This window comes from Tyto alba, unplaced genomic scaffold (assembly GCF_018691265.1).
Source record: "Tyto alba isolate M040663 unplaced genomic scaffold, T.alba_DEE_v4.0 Super-Scaffold_21, whole genome shotgun sequence".
In the NCBI taxonomy this organism is placed as follows: Eukaryota; Metazoa; Chordata; class Aves; order Strigiformes; family Tytonidae; genus Tyto; species Tyto alba.
In genome coordinates, this window is record NW_024881295.1 from 11171321 (window position 1) to 11197719 (window position 26399).

The following is a 26399-nucleotide window of genomic DNA, read 5'->3' on the forward strand; positions in this document are numbered from 1 at the left end:
AAAAGTAATGTAAAAATATGTTTTATTGCATTTGCAATTAAAATAGGTTTTAGTAAAATCCATGTTCATCATGATGTTCATAGTTTTTACTGTAATCCTCTGAAAATCAAATCCCTCAAGATGGTCCAAGTTGGATGCCCATAAAGTGACTCACCCAAATCATCCCAGCCATTTTAAAAAATCTTTTCTCATTTATGACTCCTTTTATACAGCATCTCTCCAATTCCACGAAATTCCTGTCTGACTACCACCTTACAGCTGGCAGGTTTGGCTGTCCACAGGGATCAACCCATCTGGGAGCACAGGCCAGGTAACGGGTCATGTACATGTGTGGAGAAAAGCCCCAAGAGCTTTAACAGAGACTCACAAAGGTGATTTCCAGCCCTCAGCCTGCCCAGCGACTCCTGGCAGATAAATCCCTACTGAGAGTCTAACACGTGTTCAGAACTTCACGGGTAAGCTGCCACAGCAATTCATGCAATAAAAAAAACTCAACAGGTCTCCAAGAATTTTAGGTCTCCATAACTACACTAGCCACTGCAGCAAAGAAGGAAGGAAAATTGGGGGTAGCCCCAGATGAGTGTTTGTTGCCTATAAACATTGAGATCACTCTACAGGAAGGAGAGTCTTTCTTCCGTACATAACTATAGACATAATATATGTTTCTAAGTATGAATATGGTCACAGATGCATAGCTACATTAGGCTAACCCTCTTTTAATTCCATCCCCCACATCAGTATCTCCCTGTCAGAAAGTAACCAGTGAGCAAACATAACATCCCAAAAATTCAGGGGCTGCCTCCAAGTCCCCTGGCAAGTCCCTGAGTTGCTGAAAGGAAACCCTCAGTGATAACTGCAGCACTCCATTTCTCACTACCCACCTTCCCAACCATCTCTTTTTCTTTCCCTTGAAAACAGGGAAAAACAGAAAAAAAAAAAAATTCAAAATGATAAACACTTGCCTTCCTCTCCAATCTTGCTCTTAATAAGAGAGAAAACTTTAAAGTCCTAGGTCAAACAGTCACACACTGTAGAGAAGTTTGGGTGTTTGTCTGGATCTGAACTTCACAGCTGGCTAGTCAGTGGATGGCCTAGAACATATATGGGAAAGGAGAACAAGTACCTAAACTTTACAGCCTATGTCTTTTCCTCTGCTGGATCAAATGCAAGAGACAGCTCAGGAGGGCCTACAGGTTAAAAAGTGCAACTAAGACTTAGTGGCTTAAGTGGTCATCCCAGCAACCCAAATGCCATTATAGCCCAGCAGAGATCAGACGTGGTTCTGTCCTTTCCTGTCTTCACTTTAAAAAAAAAAAAAAAAAAAAAAAAAAAAGAAATCAGTGTATCTCAATAAAGTTTTAGCATTTATTGTATCAAAACCCCCAAATCCTGCAGTTGCTTTAGAAAAATTTTCAGTTGAGCAAACAATTTTTTCTTCCTGCTACCTTGTAAAAGAACTCCTCTATGCTCTCCACGAGCCTTCCAGGAGGCATGAATTAGAGAGGAAAATAAACTTCAACTGGGGTTGAGGGTGAGAAGTGAAAACAGAAGGAGTAAGGAGAATCCCAACAATAGGAAAGTAACAGAATAAAGTGAATGCAGATGGTTCCACTCCTGTTACTTAATCAAAAGGCTGTGCAGAGTCACTAGAGCCAGCATAAAGTCATGTGTTAGAACAACAGCTGATCTGTATTAAAGAAGATTAACTCGCAATGCCATGGTGGAGGGCCTGGGATTATTTTATGTACTTCCATTGCCGAACAAGCCGTCAGCACAATTACTGCCCTCCGATGTGAATGACTGATCTGTAACCACAGCTAAACAGCATGCTGCTTAGGGGCCTGGGTGCTTCATGAAGATGAATTTCCATACCATCAAAGTGCTTTTAATGGGCTTCCTGATCCAACCACAAGGCCTGCTTTGCAAGTATATAGAACTCAGGATGAAGGCTTCCTGTCCAAAAGGATTTGGTCGGTTGTCACTTGACAATTCCCAGCCAGCACAAGGGAGGAGAGGGGGGAGATAGGTAGAGTTGTCTCTGCTTTGGAGGATTAAAAAAAAAGAAAAAAAAAAAAGAAAAAAAAAGGGTACAGATGCTTTCTGAATGCAACCAACTGCTGTATCCACAGCTGAATTCAATGCGCTTAACAAATAACAGCAATTTAGCTATGCTTGCAAGGAATAGCTTGAGTCACTTTGCATTAGCATCTGGCTGAGTGTTAAAGTCATTTCGACATGGGGAGCAGAGAAAAGAAATTTCTGCTCCGAGCATCCTTTCAAGAATGCTTAAATATTTGAATATAAATTCCTTTGTGCCTGTGATCACTTCTTCTTATATCTGACACTCTGCTTTTCCCTCTTCCCTTCTGGTACTCTTCTATGTGAAATGCCATAAACATGCTCCATCCCTCTCTCTTTCTTTCTCTCTTCCCATACCAGCGCTCTTATTCTTCCAAGAAAGATTGTACGTACTGCCAGGTATCTATTACACTGACCTCCTTTTTCCTTCCCCTTTCTGTCAAGGAAGTGCATGAAATTGGAGTAATTTCTACATCACTTGCACCCAGGATAGGCTGATGAAAAAAGTACAGTAGTGAGAGACTCACATGTACATTTAACATTCATTACCCAGACTACTGGCTTCTCACAGCTTATTGATCAAACTCCATCTAAAACCAGGGAAAATGGAAAGCTATCCAAATTAGCAATCTGCTCATTCTGGACAATATTGTTTGACTCACAAGCCTCCTAGGATGACTGACTTTCAAGTTTCTGCTAAATAGCTGATCATTTTTATTCATTCTATTTATCTTCCTATCTCAGAGGTTTACACAAGGCCTTACAGTGAAAAGCCACTAGAAGCTGTTTCAGTAAAATTCAGTTTACACCAAATTCAACAACGGTCAGCTTAGTTGTACTGCACAATGAGGGCTGTATCACCTCAGACAATATTGGAGGGGAAGAGAGGAACTGAGGAGAAAGTCTTACTAAGCATGTGATGTTGAGATGCACACAAGAGTTTGGATGTATATCTTAGGTGGCAGTATTATAAGGACAGCTCACTGTAAATGTGGCAGCAAGGACTGGCAGGTCTATTTATCCTCCATAAGCCAGGGCAGTGCATGGAAAAACATCAGGTATTTGCAGAGAAAAGCAGCAAATCACAGCCTCTTAGACATACACAACGGTTACAGTGCATACAAATTTTACTGGAGAATATTCGCTTTGTTGATACTTTGTTATAGCACAGCTTCACAGGCCAGTTCAAAACCAGGTGGTAAAGCCCATACGTTCTGCTGCCTCTAAGATTCACTGCAAATATTTGATATGCAGTTTGTGTTGTCAATTCTCAATTTTTTCAATTTTGTTAAGTCATCTAACATGACATGACAATGCTACATTGCAATGGTCACAAAATATCATATATGACAACCTCACAAGGCTAAATACCCAGAAGCTGAGCCTGAGTATCAGCAAAGCTTATGTTCCTAAAGAAGCTTGAATATTTTCAAATCCAGTTCATCTCACAAACACATGTAAGCATTTCCATAAAGCAAGATTTCCAATTAGACCCAGAGACTTCCAAGATCACCTTCTCATAATACACGATGACAGGCTGGAACAGAGAATTAGTGCCCTCCAAAGTTCTCATGAGGGCTTTGACTACCTCTGCCTCCTCCTTACTCTCTCACCCAAGGGTCTCCAGGCCTCTCTCTTCTGCCATTTTTTGGTTGTGGTTTTCATTTTACCTTTCACTTTTTTTGAAAGAAGCAATTATTCTGGTTAAAAATGGGGAAGAAGAAAATAGAGCAAGAGAAAGGAGGGAAAAAAAGGAGGAAGAACCTATGTGTCTGTAGTGAGAGCCAAATGCAATCTCAGACCCTTTCCAAAAGGAGTCTCAGAAACTCACCTTTTCTGTCCTGCAGTTATTGAGACCCAGGCTATTCACCACGGCTACCTTCCCATCCAACACCTGTTGTTCCCTCCGAAGTTGCTCCTTCATCTGCCGGGCCTCCTGGATTGCCTTGGTAACAGCATCGTGGTCATTTAAATAACCTGACGACGTGATAGAAGAAAGGATATCTTAAAAAAAGAAAGTTACAAGAAAACACTTTAGCTTTCATCGATGAAATGCACCCATAGTTTATCACTATTCATAGAATCATAGAATGATTAATGAGGAAGAGTTAAAAGGTAATGCTCAGAAACCCGTCCATGCTTTGTAATTCTGTTACTGTTATGATAGAGCCACCTGGATAGAAAGCATGAGAAACCTCAGTGCCAAAATCATCGTCCTGATATTTGATCCCATTAGTTTCAATATTTCCCTGACACTGCAGAGGTTAGCCCTGTGGTTTGTATGCAGCAGGATGTAACCGGATAAGTTAGGGGAAGCTTTGATCATGCCAGCAATCCCAAACTCTTAAAAATAGACTATTTCATTCTTCCCCTTCTTAAAACTTGTGAATACATTAAAATAAACCACAGGTGGCGGTGGTTTGCTATAGATATGAAATGCATAATGGCTGAGAAGAGAAACCTCATCCACTGAATGCTCCCCACCACCACCTGTCATTCAGAAATGTATAAGAAACCACAGCTACACGGACCTACATTCCCACTCCTATTCATGCTGCTAATAGTAGGTCAAATGTCCACTGTTTTGCTGCAAATTCACAGCCTAGGGCTTAGCCTTAGTAGTCACTGAATTATTTCCTTTTAAAATGTTACAAGCATCACCAGCACAGCTAATACTATTTAATTTTAAATGTGACACTTTGTCATTTTTTTCCTTTAGCGTACTGTAGATTATACTTATTATGATCTGCATGTGATTTGTAGGATAGAATACTGATGGGAGACTCCAAGCCCCAGTCTATTTTTCAAACATTAAAGGAGAGGCTAGTATCTATCAATCTCCCTCCCCCTTTCCACATCCCCACACACGCGCACACGCACACACTTCTTTCTGTCTTTTAACTAGGGCATAAAAATGGCATAAAATGAATCTGTAATATGAAATTGCCCAGAAAAGGGACTTCTGTTTGTGACATGAGGCTAAATCTAACCAGATCCATTGGTGAATTGTGACAGATGGAGGGACTGTGAGACAGAAGGCAGGCACTAATCACACACAAAATGACCGGCTTGCCTCAACATGTTCCATGGATTCCAGCAAACTTTACACCCTAATCCATTTTTAGAACAAAAAACATCTGGGCCATAAATCCTCTAATCTGCCAAAACACGCTATTAAATCCCATGATTTGTTGAAAAACACTAAGATTAAAGAAAGGAAATATAAAATGGCTAACTGCCGTGTTAGGAAAGTGTTATTAATACTCTTTCTTTGTCTCAATTATGAATGTTCTGTTCCTAAAGAGCCTTGTCTAATCATGTCAGATTACACATCCTTGTTGTATTGCTAGACTCTTCTATCTGATCTGCTGATTGCCAAAAAACGTAGGACATTGTCTTGCTGCTGCTTAAAACATTTCAGGGGAAGAAGCTGATATCAGATTAGTTCAGTGCTGCGCTGCTGTCAGGATTTTAGTTTGGTTTGGGTTTTTATTGTTGTTTTTTTTTGTTTTGTTTTTTTTTTTTTTTTTAGACTGCAGACAGAAGGGGACTGGTATTCCCATCTTCCTTGGCGCACAAAAACTAGAAAGAAAAGTTTCTGTGCGGTTTGACTGTTGTTAATTGTACTAACAGTTAGATTTTGGCTAAATACCCAGGAACCATGAGAGTTTTATGTGAAATAACTTGATCCACATTGCTTTTATCTAATGACCCAATTCAGTAATTCTCAGCCAATGGAAGTCCAGTAATTCCAGCTTTCCTAGCATAAGGAAGGATATAACCTGCACCAGCACAGTGCTACCAGCTGACTTTTTTTTTTTTTTTTATCTCCATTTTATCAACTTGCTCGGTTTCTTCCCCACTCTGCATCTGTTACTGATCAAGCTTCCATGTAGTCAGAATAAATTAAAAAGGAAGCAAGCAAACAAACAAACAAACAGTAGTATTACTGCTGGTTGTGCTCTCGATTAGGCTAGGTATAATAGTTTTGATCTGTAATACAGCCGTATTTGCCGAGGAACTGGAATTCATGCCCTTCTCCAGACTATTTGGCTTTTCCTGAATACTGCTATCTTTGAGACACTTTGGCACATGACAGTGAATAAAAGCAAGCACTCCTTATGTTTTTCAGTAGCTGCCAAGATGCTGGTGTGCAGGGAAATGATTAATATAGAAGCGAGTAGAATGTAAATTATCGTTGTTTAGGGTAGGTGGTGAATTATTGACAGAGAGGGGAACTGCATTACATAAAATGCACTTAGTTATAAGGATTGCCAAACTAGCATAGAGATGTTGCAGATAAAGGCAAAGGGCAGAGAGAAGTTGTTTCTGTTTTTAGTACACGGACATATGCCTGTTCCCAAAAAGAAATGCTTGGATTTAAAGTCATACATGAAGCCACGACATTTGTGACTGCTCAGTCTGTAGCATAATTTATATGCTATAAGGCTAGCTCTAGAAAAGGACTACGTATCTGTATGCCCAAATGTATCAGAATAATCACGGGAGGCTCTAAGTTTACATCATCCAAAGACAACTGAACAATACATGAGCATTTCTCCACGCCATGGGAACCAAACGGCCTGAAGAACTGCTTTCAGAGAATGGTTTTAATTTGAAGTTAGTGGCACTGAAGTGTGACAGCTCAACTGCATCCCAGCAAGGTGGGCTGTGCAGACCTAGGACAGACAACTTGTGCCTTGCATTGACAGCTCCAATCATTCAAATGGTGGAAGTAACTGTCCGGGAAATGACTGCATGCTTCCCAGTGACTTTTTCTAGAGGGATTTATCTCTCAAGATAAAAAAATGATCCAATTTCTCTACCATTTTTAGGGACCTTAGTACCTTTGCTAAAACTGCTATCGAAATTTTTTCTGGCATAGCTCCTACTGGAGGGCGACTTGAAATTTCATGCTCACTTTTTTAAGATTACCAAATGGTTTTAACATGGTAATGAGTTTTACTTGCTGTAACTTTGGTTGGATCTGACCTATCAGTTAGCAGGAAAAGGCTACAGAGTGTTCACAAGTCTTTCATTCTTCTAGCCCTCCATTAATGAACAAACCTTTGTTAGAAATAGGCTATGACTGTCCAGCTTCTGCACCAGTTAAAGACTGCTGATCCAATATATATAGTATGCATAGCGATACTGCTCAGCAACCTCAAAAAGTCACTTTCTATATTTGTAGCTGAGAGATATACAGCAGTGAACTCTATGTCATTAACAATAACTTAAGTATGTTATCTTTTGCTCCACAGTTTTCCATGGTTTATTAATGGTATAACACATTAATTCTTCTTACAAGAGTGACCTTTAAAGCTCTATTCATCCTCACAGCTTTTATCCAATTACATTATCACTCATTACAGGTACAGCATTTCAAAATCTGCATTTTGTTAAAAGAAGTAAATTGCAGGGGTCTCAAACCTATGAAAAAGATCAGGGTGTGTAGGGAAAGAAGATTGGAGAGGAGAGAACAAGAGATGTCCTGCCACTGAGATGCAGGTCAGATGCTTAACTTCACATCTAAATGTGATGCTCACTCTATTAAGGACAAAAAATGTAATGTGAAAGAATTGAAACTCGATGCATTGTACATGGAGAGCAGGAGGGCCAAGCAAATTAAAGACAAAATACATTATTACCTACTGCAGTTAAAGAGTGTAGGGTTAATAATAATACATGCATTAACAATTAACAATGTTATTTACAAAATATTTATATAATTGTAACATATTATACCAAATAAAGTTATTTTATTTTCTAAAAGGCATAGAAGCATATTCTCTGTCTGATATAAGTAACTCTCATCAACACTGGCAATAATAATGCATGCACAGTGGGAAGGTAACACAGTGGGAGCTAGATCTGTTTTGATCTTTGGATTTAACTATGGGTCTTCCTGGTGTCTATGCAGGTAGAATATGGACTACAATGAGCTTGGGAGAGATCCATAGAGACACAAAAAGATTTTACTACATAGCACTGAGATATCACAGAAACAGCTCCTGGTATGTTTGACCTATGGCTCCTTTCATTTTTTTGTGCCATCCCTGAAAGTGGCCAGCAGGAGATGCTTTAGGAGCAATAAGACACACAGTAGCAAAGGTACAACTATCTACCTCACTTAATTCCCCAAACAGAGCCTGATTTACATCTTGAAATCTTAATTCGGGTTATATTCAATCATGTCATGGAATAAAACGTTTCAGTTACAAGGACGAAGAATGAGGTGTGTACGCATTTTACTTACACACACAAAGAGCAGTGCCTTTAACACATCAGACTTGTAAAACCACCACTAAGACTGTTATTACTTAGGTGGTCTTTAGGCAAAGAGGTAATTTTGGCAGGAGGAAGAATTAACACGATTCTCTGGAACAGTGTTAAAAACAGCCAGTCAGGACTTTCTGCAAGATACATCATCAAACTTGGTTTTTTGAATGAACTTGGTGATTGCTTTGCTTATTAGACCAAGGTAAAATAATGCTCCATGCAGCTTTCTGGCAGACTAAGGATTAAACCTGTAATTTTCAAAGATGCATTTGCATATGTACACTTTTAACTGAAAGGGAATTTTTTTAAAGTTTATACATCACTTTTAGATGACACAATACAATATCATGGGTCTTTAATGCCTGCCACTAGACAGGTTGCAGTCTTTATTGCATGCCATTAAACAAATGGCATTTATTAACTTTTATTGACAAAGTAGTATCTGAAATAACACAGGTCTTTGCTTTCTGAGTCTGTAAAAATTAAGAAACCCCTCCTAAAATGGTAAGTCTGTGGGAGTTTCTTCACTGACGTCAACAAATGTAGTTTTATGGCCAACACGTGACAGCTCATAGACCACTGTCTGGCACTGGCTGACAAATGTCCACTTTCCATTAACACCTGTTAATTGTTATGAGGAGGGACAAATGAAACTCAGTTTACCTATTGTGTTAGCTCTGGCCGAAGGACTAGCTAACGTTGCTGGCACGGAGGACTTTAGTGAACTGGCCCCACTGTTTATTCTCAGAGTTGGCATATGAGGAGATGTGGGTGATGTGGGAGACTTGCCATCAGATGTCTTGGGTTTGGCTGAAAGGTTCAGAGGCTGAGCCACTTCATCCTATGACAAGCAGAAGAGAAAATAATGTTATTTAAAAACTGCTGTTGGCATCACACCACCCCAGAAAAGACAGTTGTTTTGAGCTCATATGAACTTCTAAACCCAAAAGGTTGTATGATATATAAGATCAAATGTGATATCACCTTGTCATTCCAGTTTGGAACTGAACTGACTGATAAACTGGGAAATTAGCATGGTATGATCAGAGAACATCCTCTACTTGTACTTTATATGTAAGAACTGTCTCTGATGAGGTTAATAAAATCAGCAACATATACACTTCTATGATGAAAACGAAGAGCAACTTTAAAGTTATATTATTTTGTTTTATTTTAAACTTGATATGGATGAATTAAATAAGAACCGAAGTTTTATTTAAAATTTAACCACCACCACCCAAACTGGGCAAAAATGTTTGAGTAAATGGGTTTTTAGTTGTTTCTTTTGTTGGTCTTTTCTTTTTATTTTTTTCCCCAATTGTACTTTTCTCTGAACTTCCCAGGCTTAGAATTGCAAGCACAAAAATATCATAGAAAATTAATACTGCTCTTCTACCACAAGACAACATCAGGAAGAACCTGCCCTTTCTTTCCACAAAATTTGAAGCAATAGCCTGAAGAATTCTGCATAAGTCCCTAGATTTTTTCATCTTCTGTAGAGTTGGACTTTAAGAGTTCAGTAATTATTATTAAGCGAAAATAGAAAAATTGGGTGACATTTTTTGCAGGGTAACTGGAATTATTCCTAAACCCAGCTTGATTACACAGAGTAACAGACAGTGCTATAAAACACATTAAAATTCTAAGTAATATATTTTTGTTTGACCAAAATAAAATACAAAAAGGGAAAAAAAAAAACCAAAACAAAACAAACAGGAAAGGGAGAAAAAGCTTTTCAATGAGGGGGATATTTTAGAAGTGATTTTAACTGACTTTTAAATAACCAGAACTAATGGATACTGTATTAGATCCAACCATCACATATTAGCTTCACTCCCATATGACACTGTGACTTGCGAAAGCCATCCTTTAACTACAGGAAGAGTTATCTCACACAATTGAATTTTGACTCTAGACACTGAAGAAGCTGATTCTGATCTCTGTAAGTTGTAAGTACATTCAGTTTTATAGAATTATTCCTGACTTACAGCAATGCAAAGCTGACTGGAATTAGACTCATAATGTTTGAGTGTTTTACTGTTACCACTAAGGTATCTGTAACTACTACCATATAATACTGATTCTTTTCCACAGAGGGTGGTGTGCTGCAGTAAAGAAGGAATTTTATAGTTGCCTATAGCTTGTGGAAGTATGATGTAGATGTATGTCTCCAAACACAGGACAATTCTGCAAAGCACTGTCATATAACTTTTCCATTACCTTAAAAAAGCAAGCTCTGAGCAAAGCACTTCTGTTGTATTTATTGTTTCTATACTTTTGCAATACTCAAAAATAAATTAAAGCTTAGCAGACAAACACATTAGGGACTTTGTGGACAAAGATGTCATCCTTAAAATGGTATTTAAGCCATCCTAGATGCAACTTGTGCATAAAATAAAGGGGAAAAAAATAATCAATGTATAAATTGCCTTTGGAGCCTATATTCTGTATTTTCACAATTGACTTAGGCAGCTAGAAGGCAAAGTTTTGTTATCTTTGAGAAGACTTAAGCCTTGGGGTTAAAAATGTCACCCAGTTCAACCAGCATTTGACATTTTAAGAAGGTATTTGTTACTTTGCAGATATACTAATGCATCTGTATTAGAATAAAAAAGATTAACCTGCTATACAAATGGAAGGGGACCTGCTCTGCTGTTCCAGTGATTTCAATTAAAAAAAAAAAAAAAAAAAAAAAAAAAAGATCCCACAACAGTTTAACTATAAGGTTGTAAAGTCAGTTCTGAGATAGTGTAAGTACAAACCCCCAGTGAACCAACCAACCACAGCAACCCTGTGCCAGACAAGGATCCCTGAAGAGCAAAGTCATCTGTTTGGAAGACAGTATCGGAAGCAATGCAGACCTGCCCACAGACAGATTTTTGTTCAGTCCAAAGAGGGGTTACTTTCCATGTGTATTCAACACTTGACCTCTGTTGCAAGTCTCAACAACAGGGGCTGATTAGTTTCAGGTATGGTAGTAAAAGCTGCAGCATGCTCTCCAGCCACTGAAAATCTGTCTGAGAGCAGCATTTCAGTTCATACGGAGCAGCAACCAGGCCCTGATGGGAACAGCTCTAGCTCGCTGCAAAGTCAGCCTGGATTTGAACCTATATCCTCATACTGAAAAGGTTTTTTTCAGTCTCATCCTTTTGACTGAATCACTCGACTATCCTGTCCCTATATTTATTTCCTTCCCTCCTCTTGCTCCTTCTCCTGTTCCCTTTTTTCAGCCTGGTCTGAAGGCAAGGTCTTGTGCAAGTCCATTAGAGAACAGTGGTTTTGGTCTCATTTAATGCAAGTTAGAAATGGGGGTGTGTGCTTTTTTCCACTGTAGGCATCCAGCAATGAAGCTGTCTGCACTGTAGCTATTCTTGGTAGTAAGAATGCTCTTCTTCATTCAAGTCAGCAGAGTCTTCTCTGGAGCCAAGAAGTATAAGGCCTTGTGGAAATAATAGAAGTCGACAGTTCCAGAGCTGATAAATGTCATTCCAAATTGCCCCTTCATTCACTTTCATTGTGTGTTCAGGCTAATGGTAAATTAATCGGAGGTCACAGAAGCTTGGTTCTCATAAAGGATGATAAGTAAACAATTTTCAGCTATTATATGTATTTACAAAATGATATTGCTTCACTGTTTGGTCTTCATAGCATTTTTACTTCTGTTATTTCAAAGAGCATTCTCAAATCCTCGCTGGAAGTCGAATACATTAAAAATTCAGCCAGAGAATTTAGAAAACCTATGTTGGATCATGAGTTACTAATAATTTAAGTCATTTCCTTTGCCACGGTGGAACTACACTGATTTATTCCATGGGAGTCTAAAAAATATCTGGGAGACAATAATATACAATATCTGGGAGGTAATAATATACAGTTGTGTTAAGTGTGAAGATGACTATTAGGATCTTCACTCCTATACTCAGTGAGCCATGTCACTCTTTTTTTTCTACCTGCAGACATAAATTCAAAATTCTCTGCTCTTCCAGTTTAAAACAAGAACTGTAATCTCTTCACTAGTGATTTGCGCCTGCATAACCACTAGAAGAATTAGGTGTTGATCTACCTTTATTTTTAACTGTAAAATCTCCCAACTAACATTCTGTCACATTATAGATTAGCAGACTTCACTCTCAGTTGTATCAAACCTGTGTATAAGTGCAGAATGACAGCTAAGGCACATAGGAGTAACAAAAATAAAAAAAAAAAAAGATGTAGCATGTTCACTCCAGGTAGATGTTATCTTTCAACAGCGAGGAGATTCAATTTTATACAGGGGGATCACAGAATCTAGAACTACTCCCTGCACTTAGTTTTTATTAGAGAAAGCTCAGTATTGACTGGTCCCTGACTTTTTTTTGATGTGCAGTTATTCTGAGATGCCATTGATAAGGGTTTTTTTTCAAGCCACTATTTTTTAGAGTTAAACAAAGTCAAACATTTATTTATATGTCAGCCAAAACGATTAATGCTTAGACCAGAGGACGTTAAGACCCAAAAGGCTTGTAATAATATAAACACAGATGTGATGAAAGTAAAGTATGATCTTGATTAAAGGTTATGAAATGTTTCCTTTAAAGTAGCACATTTGTCTAACAAAACAAAACACACAGAAAAAAAAATAAATGTGGAGAATAAAGCATAAGCAAAAACACACGACAGAGGGCTAATAAAAGGAAGTACCCACAGCAAGAGCAAAGCACTGCTAAAGAGATTCCCATCCCCTGTATCACAGCAGTGTCAGAATAGTCACTATTTTAGGGAGAGCTGGTGGTTTGCTTCCCAGGACTAGGAGACTGTCATTAACCAAAACTTCAGAGACTGGGGAACTTTAAATCCTTGACTTACTCTAGATTTTTTTGTCCAGCTGATCTCTAGACATACAAGGGAAGAAGGAAGAACCCTTCATCTACACCAGAATTTGAGGGATAAACTAAATACTCAAGTGCTGTATTTTGTATCTTCACTCAACCTGGATTTGTGTAACTTCAACCTTTCATATTTAATCATCAGATACTGGAAATCTCCAAATATAAGTGCCTGACAAGCAACATTTAAACAGAAATACTGCTGGTAAGTTGACTGTGCATCACACTGCTTTTATAAGGTTTGCATGGTCCTCTGAAAGGGTAAAATGCTAGGTAAATACAAAGTGTTTATTAATATGGGAGGAAAAAATGAAAGAGAGAGAAAAGGAAAGGATTTGTCATACAGTAACATACCAGTAGAGTTTCAGACATACCCAGGAATTCTGACTCGCAGTCACCAATGTTGAAATAGTTCACTGAAATGGTGTATTTTATAATCTTTCAATCATGCTGTCTCTATTTACTTCCTCCTAAGATAAAAGATTAATTTATCTCTATGGAGAATGGATATGGAAAAAGAGGGAATAAAATCTTATTTTTAAAATCTCTCTAAACCATTTATTAAAAATGGCACTATTTCAACACCAAGAGCTGAATAAAGGACTGATAGCCCAGATGAATGAACCAGTCTCAAACTAAAAAAGGGGGGTGGTGGTGATTAATTTGGATTTCATAATCTCACTTCCTTTCACATATTTTAAAGATTAGTATACTATTAAAATACAGTTATTGAATTATTGTACTGTCATTTAAATCCAAGTGCTGTATCCCACTGTGGCATACACTGAAGGTCCAGGTTGCATGGTTTATTACAAAATCATGAACTACTCTGTGTATCATCTGACTGGCAATACAAATGTGCTTAAATGACCTGGCATAAGCACAGCCTAGCATGCTCTACTAAAGAGGCTTTTCATGACCTCTGGGAACACATTCGCCACATCTTGCTGCCTATTTAAATGACCTTGACAGTACAAATTACAGCCAAATGAGTTAGAAATAAGAAGCTGGAGAGGGGATTTCTAAAGGAGTGTCTCTGCCACATCACCAGAAACAAAGCCTCACTCCCCCACCCTGGTTGTGTTTCGTGGAGATCTTCATTTCAACAGAAATGCAAAATATGGAGCACTGGCATGTCTGGGGCAGAAGACAACGATGCTATTGTTGCTTACTGAACAATACATGCAGTCAGCGGCTTATGCATTCAGTCTTGTGCTCATCCAGAAATGTCTAACCAAAATATATCAGAAATCGAGGTGCAACAGCACATTTGCAAAGAAAATCCTTTGGCATCACTGTCCCTCAAGACTACAGTTGTCCACACACTCACAGAAAGATACTGGCAGCTTCCTTCACATCCCCTCCCCTTCCTCTGAAGCCACTCATGGTGAAATTATCAGTAGTGATAATAAGAAGCTGAGAGGTAAAGACAGTTGTGAAACATGTTGTATAAATGAATCATGCTGCTGATATTATCCTCACTGATGAAATAATTGTATTAAATTAAGCAGGGATGTTCACATGACAGGATGGGTGAATTAGATAATGCTCATCTGCAGCTGTACCTCCTCCTGCCACATTCTCAAGTTTTGATTAAGAATAATGTGTCCCTTCCTGCAAAGGTGGAAATTTCTGTAGCTACATAGAAAAAGAGATGGAGACATAAAAACAGGCATCTTGGTTATGATGTGATAATAAACACAAGAGACTTATTCTTCAGGTTCAGAGAAGTTAGTTTATCCTACTCTTGCCCACGAGTTTCAGCACAAAAAGCAGGAGGTACAACTAGACTTTAGTTAGGTAAAGAAAGGGCACCAAAGGCAGAGGGCAAATATTAGAAAGAACTGTCTTCTTTCTTTCTATCCTGAAAACTGCACAGGCTTTTCCTTCTGCAAAAACATCTCAGCCTGGATTTCTATCTATACCCAGAGCATATTTTTTTATGGTGTTGCTTTGCTGAGTATCTTTTCCTGAATGCATTGCTCTCAGAAGGCACTTTCTGGACTCAGAGCATGTTAGCCAAACAAAGTTAGTACTTCCAGACTTTACTGATATTGCCCAAAGACTCTTACTCATGGGACTCAAAACAAAGGTGGGAACTGAGCTGTCTTATATTTGTGACAAATATTCTTTTTGTTCTCTTGTCTATTTCTTTTAGGGAACTACTCAAGGAATAAAATACTCCCAAATGCTGATTTATACAGTGGGAGTGTTCCTGCAGTGTTTCCATTCCTGTTTATGGGGAAAAGTGGTGCAGAAACACACCAACTTAATCTGTTTTGTAGTATGAGGGACAGGCAGGACTTTTCCCCAGTCTTTTTTTACAGCAATAGGGGCTGTCAGTGAGGATATTCTCTGGGGAATTTGTCCTCTCAGAAAGATCCCTGACATCTTCCCCTTTAATTTTTCTTTACAGGAAGCCTAGCTGCCAGGAGAGAAGTCTGCAGTTACAAAGACTAATTTGCTGCCCTGGAAACCCCAAGCTTTGATTTTGTCTAGTCCACATGTTGTCACAGTTAAAATAAGAGGGCTGCTGGGTGGTTTTCCCTTTGTATTTAGCACTATTCCTTCCCAAAGTTGTACACAAGATTCAAAAACAGAATAGGAAGAACAAGAGAAGCATGGAAAATGACCTGTCTGTAAACATGGAAGGCCCTATGAGCTGTATGCCTTCCCCTCCTCCCCACATTTTTATCCAATGCACAGCACTTACTCTGTAGCATCGCTCTATTCTACAAGCCACAGAATACACATGCTGAAATAACAGAGGACCAAATGCCAAATAAGTCAAGGATCATTTTAGTCCTCCAGCTAGCTCCAGACGTGGAAGAGTGTGGGCTGCATCAGCTTCAGGGCAGCCTAAAGTGGGGTCTGTGGAGAGAGCTATGTAACTCTTCTTTAAAGTCTACATCCCACGATGACCTGAGGAAAAGGCCTTAATTTCATGTATTAACTGGTCAGACCTCTGCACACAGAACCCTAAAAGCAACTTTTAAAAGTCTTCAGGAAAGACAAGTGCTGCACTGGGACCTAGCCCTCTGGGGTCTCGTGGAGCACAAGGCAGGCAGGCTGGCCAACAGGATAGACCAGTTCATTAGCAAAATGAACCGACAAGTATGTGTTTACCTAAAATTCTTTAGTTTAGTTTCTCAAATCTTCAGAGAAGCATCCTCCAAACCACACTTACAGCTTCTGGCTGGCTTTGTACTACCAAAATGCCCACCATCCTTGTGAAGCCTCCTGGCAATCTCCACAGACAAACAGCACAATATGTTTGAGGAAAATGGCAGGTATGAGATTTCTAGGCTATTTTTGCTTGATTGTGAGTTTTCAGACACACCAACCTCTAGGGAAAATCTGATGACTCATGAATGCTTATCCCAATCCATATCCAAACTTTATCGACTTTCATCCATACAAAAGTAACCGACTTACTCCTATCACCATTATTCTGCTGTTTGGGTATTTGCTCTTCTGTTAGGATGAAACAAGCAGAGGTGTGAGCTGTTCACCACACTGCTTAGGACCCAGTGTGTGGATTTTCAGTACAGCGTGAAACAAAATTGCAGGAACAAAGAGCTTTTAGCATTGGCTTGCACCTCATAATGAAAAAGCTCCTTCTCATTCTGCATCTCTGAGTGAGCGAAAATTTAACTCAGTAGCCTCATTTACAGAAAAACTTCAGTGAAGCTGTTCTGAGTAAATCCTGCCAGGTTTGGTCTGAAATGAGAAGGGTCCACGTTGAGTAAAGATAAAACATGAGCCAGTGCAGACAGACTAGCCACTTGTGATTCTGCTAGTCCATACTTCATGTCAAACTTGGGTCCTGTTGTTAGCTTTTTGCTTCTAATAACTGCCATTCCGCCGCATTTCTCACATCACTGCTGTACTTGTTTATTTGGTATAATGCTATTAATGAAGCACTTTTCTAAGAAAGCACAAGTCAGCTACTAAGCAGGAAGAGTGATTTAGGCACAGGTCAGCAGGGATTGACGCAGACACTGCAAATCATCAGGGGAAAACAGTGACTGAATTTTCATGCTTTTAACCATGCAAATTACTTTATATAAGGTAAAAGTCATTAGAGAGGATCACAGAATTGCGGGGAACAGGAAGAGAACGGATTCTTCCTAGAAAGAATGCTTCTTCCAAACTGAAACACATGTATTTCCAAACTGAAATACATGGCAAGTACCAAAGTGCAAGAGGGAAAAAAGTCACTTCTCCAGTGTACCATAGGAATATCAATTAATTAAAGCTCATAATTACTCTGACAGCTTTTGCCTTATTTTAAAAATGGGAAGAATAAGGCACAAAGTGGCTAAATGTTTTGCCTAATCTCACACAGTGAGTAAACAGCTGACTCATAAGGAAGAGCTGAGCAACTGCTACTCTTACTCAGACCAATCTTTTGGGGTTTTTTGATACTGTACTGAACCTCCTAAAATGTCCAGCTGTTTCAAAAGAAGTTGCAAGAAAAAGTAGATAGCTGTCAGACAGTTTGGTCTTTGGCACGTGTTCCTAAACTTATGCTGGGTAGAAATGTAGTGGCCCATGCCCTGAAGCATGATGCCTTGTAGCTTGGGTCTTTCTTGGCTACATTGTTGGGTTTTTTGTAATCCTTGCTAGCTAATTCTGCCCCAATAAAACCCAGAAGCCTAAACACGTGGTGTTGTGTCCTTAATAATGCACTCTCCCACCCATAGCAAGGCTGTTTAAAAAATGGAAACAGACATTAGTCTGGATTTTGTTTGCTGCCGAAATTGAACTTGGTGTCACTACCTTCCAATGAATAATCCCTAGTAAATGTTAAGCAGAATGAACAGCAATGAAAACAACAAAACCTGAAAGGACGGGGAATGACTTGGAAGGAAATAAAACAAGGACCTGCAAAGCCAAACAGCATTACAAACTGGTACATTTTAAATGAACAACAAGAAAACAGAAGCCACACTGATCAAAGCCTCCCACCTCCTCTCTGTGGTGGATGACACCTTCGCTGGGAGCACACCACCACCTCTAACCTCACACCTGCAAAAGGAATTAATTTCAAAAAGAATACAGACCAAAGAGTACCGTATCAAAACAAATTAGCGACAGACCCCTCCTCCTGCTGTGGTCAGGCAGGAGAAGCAAAGATGCTGCACAGATTCTAAGATTCAGGGGGAAAAAAAAGACAAAACAAAACCAAAAAAAACCCAGCTGTTGAAAACTTTAGAAGAAACAAGTCAAAAGAGCTTGAAAGAAAAGAGATTTCAAACAGCTTGGACAACCGGCAGTGGGCTAAGAAATTCCTTTTCAAAAACCACCTGTGCTTTCTCTGACTTTAGATATCTCTATGTAGTCTAGGTATATTTTTCACTAGGAGAGGCAGCAACGTATGCAGCACTACAAATAAGTAGTGCAAAGATAACATCCACTGTTTTTATTTATAGATACATACAACTGTAAGAAAAATGTCAAAATATGTTTTGTAACTGTAGATATGACCTGCTTGACAATTTGTTTTTCCAACTAATAGCTTTGCAGAGGGAAACTATCAACACAAAACTCATCTGTCTTTAATGCTTGCGTGCTATTAACCACATCCCAGATCACTAAAATCAAAATGATTTTACAACTCTTTCTTGCTGGGTATTTTTTCATTTCACCTCCTTATAGAAGATGAAATTTAATCAGCAGTTTCAGAAACTGGAGGGAGTTTAACGTACTGTAGGGAATATTCAAAGCAAACACATGCTCCATCATTGAGTACTGCACTCACAGAAGAATAATTTGTGTAATATTTATACCCCATCCATAATCACATATGTGGGGTTAACTACTTGAGAGTACACCTGTTGTGAAGGGTCATTCCTTTTCCTATGCCACAGTCATGCCTTTTTTTATTGCCGATTCCTTGCATCATGACAGAGACTTGGGTTCAGTTTCTCACTTTCCAACAAACTTTCTCTGTGAACTTCAATGAGTCACTCATTATCTAATCTTCTGCACACGGTCACTGACATCTCTGTGAAGTTATGATAAAATATTACCAAATATAAATTTTAGTGTTTTGCACAAGTGCAAATGGCTACAGAAAGTAAAGGGCCACCTCTTTTCTCTCAATTCTCTACTTATAAAACTGGAGAAAATATATGCTTTCATCTATGAAAAGGGTTTATTCTATGCAAACTGGGCATACATCATATATATGTTTATCTTACTGTGTGGGGACACCTCCATTTACAACCCTTTAATAAGTACTATTGATATTATATAATTATCCTAATGAACATATTAATCAACCATAATAATCATAATTAAAATCGAAATACATTGTAGTTTCTTTTTTTTTATTTGCTGCTGTCAGTACTGAATGTAGATTACAAGCAGAACAGTGTTGAAGAAGTATTCAGCCGCCCTTGGTGAATAGACTTCAGATCCTATTCCTGATTCACACCAGCAAAAATGAAATCACCATCAGGACCAATATCAGGGCCAAATTGCTGGCAGGCACAATGAACCACTAATTACTGGATTCATTAGTAAGACTCATAGTTTGTCCCCATGAGATGCTGAACACTTTCAGATCCTTTTAAAGCTTAGCATCTTAGAAATTAAAATTAACAACTGCAAACTAGTATTTCTGTTGTACTGTAGAAACTCAGCATGAATTTGAAGTCAGATCACAAGGATGCCAAAAATATATTATGCAAAATTAGGCAGATTTTTATCTACCATTTTCCTGTTAATTCTGTAGAACATGCAAGCATCCATACACAATAGATATTTCATGCTGTTCTCCAAGCCTAAACAATTGGTTAAAATAGTTTTTGTAAAGCTGAAAGAAGACAACTGCCTTAAAAAATACCTTTCAAATAGCCCCAGCATCACACTGTTAAGATTGGCCTATTCTTTTCAGACATAAAACAAATGTCTATTTAAGAACACATCCAAATGCATTTCCATCACTCAGCCAGAAGACATTCACCTCCCAGAAGCTAACACTGTAAGAGATGGAAAGAGAGGGGGAGAGAGAGTGGAGACCTTTAGTCTACCTACTGGCTTCACTAAAGGCAATGAATCCAGCTCTGGCTCATTTCAAGTAGGTTCAATTGTGTCAAAGGTTACCCACAAGCTATTTCTTGATGATTTATAGCTGATGTCTACAGATCTCCTTTTATTTTAATGATGACTTCAATACAGACGTTAAGACATTCTTTGTCTTCACAGAAGTATATGAGAGGGAAGTTGACATCTTAAAGAAAATTCCAAGAGGCTGATTTGCTATTTCTGAACAGGGCCAGCTCTGGGCAGTTTTTATATCTTATCCAGAACTAAAAAAGAGAGAAATAAAATGCCCCCCTTCCTCCTTTTCTCCCATACTAAAGTTGCTATGTTTTTGTGACTTATTCTGGGCACAAATCCTAGATCACTGACTCAACACGTATGTTGCCAGTTAATTACGATCAAGAGAAGACACCAGGATACTTGGTAAGCATAAGATAATTTTATCGCTTCACCAGTACTAACGTGTATTTATATAGCATTATTTTGCTCTGAGCCCAGAGCAATTTACAAAGTGAGTCCCAAATGATACTATCATGGGAATCCTTCCACCCAGCACTGAACTGTAATCATTCGGAGGTGAAGAACAGCAAGGCAGGAAAGGCAGTAGCAAGACATACTGCATCCATTTGAAATTGAAGATGTCATGCTGGTAAAACCCTGAGAGCTGTCCAAACGTCTGACTATTCTTAGCCTCAAAATTAGTCTCTGTGTGTGCACGTGTGTCCGTGTGGACATGAGGTCTGTACGCATGTTTGGCAACCTTCACCTCTACAGACATCTCTTTTGAGCGCACTGGCCAATCTCCATCAGGTTTGATGAAGTCCTCAAAGGTCCCACATCATTTGTGTAGAGGGACAATGAAGTAGGGGAGGGGGAACGCTTTAACCTCTCCCCTCAGGGGAAGGCTCCAGTGCTAACCCACACTTTAACAGATACACCAGGGGATCCCCTGGAGAGAGGTATGCTACACTTCCAGAGAGAGTCCAAATATTGTGAGACTTCACAAATGAAACTAGCCTTCACCACTTCTGGCACTCTTGGAGCATCTCGCTCATTCTAAAATGAAGGCAGAAGAGAAAGTATCTATTCAGTTTGTTCTGCTCTGCAGGCCTCTGAATATCTGTGCTATTTTCTTGCTTAGGCTAGCCAAAATGATTGTGGCTGTTGTCTTCTTCACCCACTAGCCCCAATAAACTTTAGTTGTTTGGCACAGTAGTGAATCTCCCAGGTATTATACCACCACATCATTCTGCCTCCAAGCTGCAGTTCACTGAGAGGACTCACTTTGTATAGAGAAATTGGTATTTTCAAGGCTGTGAAATTAAGAACTGCAAATCCTGACGTGCAATCTAGTGGGCAAAGAGTCACATGACATTTTAAGTTCTGATACCATGAACAAAATGCTACTTGAGATACATTTCTCAGCCAAATGTATGTGTTGAATTTCCCTGACCCCAAATTAGGTCTGTGCATTTTATAGAGAACATTGAAAGTACAGGCTATCCATACATTTATGATAAATGATAAGCAAACAGAGATGAATGAATTCATCCCAGAGTTTTAATTGCAGACTATTTTCAGTGGACATTCAGTGAAACTAGGACAGGAATACCCAGAAAGGATAAGAAGGTAATTTCAGAGAAGACTAAGAATATTGGAAACAGTTACAAAAGGGGGTCATTCTGATTTGCAAGCAAAGCAAAAAAACCCCAACAGTTTAGACTAGAAGGACTTAAGATTTACTGAGGCTAAATTCAAAATACATTAACTTACAGCTGCAACCTGAAGTCTATACGGCTCTTAACATGGCTAAAGATAAAAATAATCACTGACCTGGAATGACTGCAGCCCAGAGAGACGTACCTTTGGAAAGAAATTCACAAGAACCCAACACAACAAAAACACGCTCCAGAATTGTTACATTTATTTATATATGTGTGTGTGTGTGTGTGTGTGTGTTTTCTCCCTAATTGTACAATGAATTTAGTAATTCTGTCACTACATTGCTCCCTTTTCTGGTATACTGCTTCATAGTTTTCTTTGGAGACAAATAAATGTACCCCTGAAACTCAACTTTAAGAAGATTTTTATGCCAATTTTCCCATGGATATGTCATGTTGGGTTGTATTTGTCACTATGTAGCTCCTGTTGTGTTTTGTTAGCTTGAAATCATGTAACACGATGTGGCTGACTCATGATGTGACATGTCACTGCCTAGCATGTGAGCTGAAAGCCTCTACAAACCCATGTGCTACACCCCATACACACATAGCTCTTTAAAATGGCCCCTTACTTTAAATCTATGAGCAGGTGTTGGCACATCCACTCAAAAACGTTTAATAAACACTAATAACTTATGAAATACTCAAAGTTATATTCTTTCTGTAACATCATGATCAGAAATTGAAAAGCCTTTTATTTAGTGTCTCCATTAGACACAAGGTCTTCCCGTCCATGCACTCCGTGTGTAAAGACACGGAGCAATCTTTTATCAAACACTTCTTTCTTAACAGTTTTTTTTCCCCAGAGATACTAGTCATAGCATTAACTCATTTTTCCTTTAACAGCAGCAGGGAAACATGTAGCAACTGAGATGAGACAAACAGAAATTCAACTAATTCATTAGTACTAAAAGTACACATTCAAATTCATATCCTGGCAGCATTAGTAGATAAAGGCACATGATCAAGATCAAAATTTTAAACTGGTTTCATGTATCAAATCCTGTCAAACTGCATCAAAACCCAAAATGGTTTGTCGTGTCAGCTTGCCTGCCTCTGATGCTCTCTGGATGCTCTTGAATGTTCTCTCTGGATACTACTGAAGCACTTTTACTGGGAGGTACTACAGTAAAAAGTCTTATTCTGCTGAGAAATATTTATGCTGTAGCAGAATTGCCAACATGAAGTCTTCTATGATTTGAGAATGAAAATTAATCCCACTTGATTAAAACAGTAAGTCATACATTCATTTTGTTAGCTGCTTTCTAAGCCTTTGAGATACATTCATATCAACCTGTAAGTTTCATCCATAAGAGCCTGAAGCTTTGTTTAAATGAGATTCTCCCATGTTCACATGACTCCAGGAGCTGGGGCTTTAAGAAAGCTATCCATTATAAAATCACAAGATGTAGCCACACTGCTTTGAAATATGTGTGTACTCTAAAGTGACAATTTCCACATAATCTCTCTGAAACCCTCTTCTGCACCAGTTCATTTTACACTAAACACTTCAAACTGCATTCTGTACAACAAATGTGTAGTTCTGAGACGCTTCAGTGAAATATTTGCCAAGCATTCTGTATAACCCTGTAATTAATACTAACCTGTAAGAAATTGTCTCTTTGAATTTGAAAATAAAATAGATTTCTTCTCCATTCCACTGCTAGATGTTGTTTCTCTTCAGCTATCCACAGCTATCAGGGATTACAGATTAAAATGTTTCAGATTAAAAAATGTGTAGAGCTCCCTCGTTAAATGATAATCATCCAGTTGTGGTACAGGAATACTCATAGCAAAATATATTTATTTGATCCTTAGTTTGAATTGCATTCTGCTTGAATGTGTCAAGAGGAGCTACATGTAAAGTGGAAGCAAACCACACTTCTGCAGACAAAGCAAGCAGTTTCTGGAAGCTGCCAGACTTATCACATTAGAATTTGATTCAGTCACCTCAGAAATTTACTTTCTGTGTTGAAAAGAAGTTCTACATTTGGTAAAAGATGGCTGCATGTCCAGTAGACAGTCCTGCCAATGACGCCTATGCACTTTAGATTGTTAACACATGCCACAAAATACCCAAACACTTAAGATGAAACTGCAAAAGGGAAGATTTAATTCCTGAAGTGAAATACCTGGCTCCGCTCTAGAAGGATCTGGTAGAATAAGAGTCCTCTGCTCCATTTCAAACTGTCTCCTAATCCATAAAATAGGTACATTGCCACAATACTATTATTTTGCACAAGCCTGAGCTCCTGGAATAAACACATTCCTTGATTTAGAGAGTCTAACAACTCAGAGTCTAAAAAATAAGTCTGTGGAAGAAAGGATGACCTTTACTTTATAAGAATTTCATATTATGAAGGAAACTAGAAATTAATCTGATATTGTCATAACTGGCTGGTTTGTTATCTATATTTAACTTAGAGCTAATATTGGTCCCCCATCTTTGCAGTGCCGAGATACTCAGCAGCCCCCAGTGAAGAACGCTGTGTCCCAAGCTGAACTTCACATATGTTCCCTCATGGTTAGTTCCCCTTTCTCAGCAGAAAGATCCACTCCTAAGTATTTTCCAGCTCTCCCCACAGAACAAGCCCACCCAAATACGAGGAGGATGAACAAAAAACACTGCAACCAGAAAAACCTGATTTTTTTCTGTTTCATTAAGTAGCTCCAGGTTCCACGCTCTCCTGAGGCCCTTTTCCTGCTATTAGGACCGCGTGGCCAACTGGCAACATGAGCTCAACAGCTATCTTAGTGGCATTAAAGAACCTTGACTTTGTGACACTGTTTTTTTGTTTGGGACTCTTCCAGTCTCTTCTTGCAAAATGCTGCTCTTTCTCACTCCAGCTCTTTGTTCCAAGGGGCACTAGATGGGCAGTTCTATCGAAAAGCTTCTGCAGGAGTCGATGCTTAGGTATTTCTAAGTAAGACGCAAAGCAGAAACAAAATGTCAGGTCCCAGCACTCTTGAACACTGAGGGAATTCTGCAACAAGCTGGCTTTAGTAGCTGCCTCCTGAAAGTAATAGTGCCTAGTGTAATATCTTGGTCTTCAGTATGAAGCCAATGCTGTGGATCATTTAACCAAAAAGAATGAAAACTTGCTGCCCACCCCACCAATTCTGCCACTTAGGTAAAAGTGGGCGTTTTATTTATTCATAACAGGTGAGGAAGGCACTAGAAGCATGGAACAGTAGTGAACTAGTAAGAAGCACAGAGTGCATGTTTGTCATTACCACTCTGCTTTACATCTCTGTTGGTCCCTGTCTGATTTCTGAAGACCTTTCTTTCAGAAATGCAGCAGTCTTGCTTAATTCATGTATCTCGCTTTTGTTTTGTGATCACAGATTTCAGAGGGTTTTTCTCCTCCTTTTTCTTTTTGTTATGTTTTCTTTTGAGTTTTCATTATAAAAGGTGCTGGCTGAGCCTGACAGGGGCTGACTGGCTGGCAACTCTGCTTGAGAGACAGGTTCCTGCCAGAGAGACATGGTATCAGGAAACAGAGCTGTGGAGAGTTCATCTGAAAAAGCATCCTAGGAGCCCCTCTATGTATCTAATTTATTTTTAGGAAAGCAGGGAGGGGTGGGAGGCAGGCAGAATGATGTGCAAGTCCCTACTGCTGCTGCTTTTTAGATACTGCTATTAACATTGTTTTTGTTGTTCAGAACACATTCGCTGTTTTAGAAAAAACACCTTAAGAAGTTCCATTAATCCACATCACTTCATTGTGCTCCAGCAAATGTTTTAAAAAGTTATTGCTTACAAGCCTAAATGTCATGTGTAAGAAGAAGAGCAAGGAGAGGAAAGTAGTTTCACAGATTCTGTCACCAAATCTACATTTTGCTGTTTGGGATTAAAAGCACGGGCAGCAAAGGAAAAAGGCTCCCAGGTGAAGAGGTAATTAGCTACAAGGTCTCCATTAAGAATGGACAGGGATACTAAAAAAGTGGCATAGCACCAAGTAGCACAGCACAGATAAGGCAAATGAGGTCTCAGTTTACAGTTCCTTGTACATCACTGCATCAATACTATAAACTTCTCCTTAATTATCATACAGCTATTTCTAACCTGTTTGATGCACTGACAAGGTGATTGGGATATGCAAGCACTGAAAACTGGTTTTGATTTACTGATTTATAATATTCTAGGCTGTTATTCTGGTGCTGAAAAGCTTAATATATTAGTTTACAAGGATTTTTTTCATCAGTGGCACATAAAGAATTGTGTCCAGCCGAGAAATTCTGAAAAATAAGAGAGCCTTGCAAATCTTGGAGATAAACCTTCTGTAAACATAGCCTCAACATTCTAGCAGGGATACATCACTTTAATGAGAACTCTTGTTCTTCACTCTAAAATACCTCAGTACTCTCTTTAATGAAAATAAGGATGCCTTAATTTCCTGCT

General features: G+C 38.8%; 1 protein-coding gene across 13 annotated transcripts in view; it reads right to left on the reverse strand.

Moving 5' to 3' along the window:
• Positions 1–26399, reverse strand: part of SOX5 (SRY-box transcription factor 5) — a 296063-nt gene that overhangs the window by 28628 nt on the left and 241036 nt on the right. For 8 of the 13 annotated variants that reach the window (XM_042795200.1, XM_042795196.1, XM_042795199.1 and 5 more), the window contains 2 exons: positions 9022–9199; positions 3911–4083 (listed from right to left, as the gene is read on the reverse strand). In XM_042795200.1, coding sequence (XP_042651134.1) covers positions 3911–4083; positions 9022–9199 — 351 coding nt within the window. The remainder of the gene's footprint in view (positions 1–3910; positions 4084–9021; positions 9200–26399) is intronic. The other 5 variants (XM_042795201.1, XM_042795198.1, XM_042795197.1 and 2 more) reach the window with 1 other exon arrangement.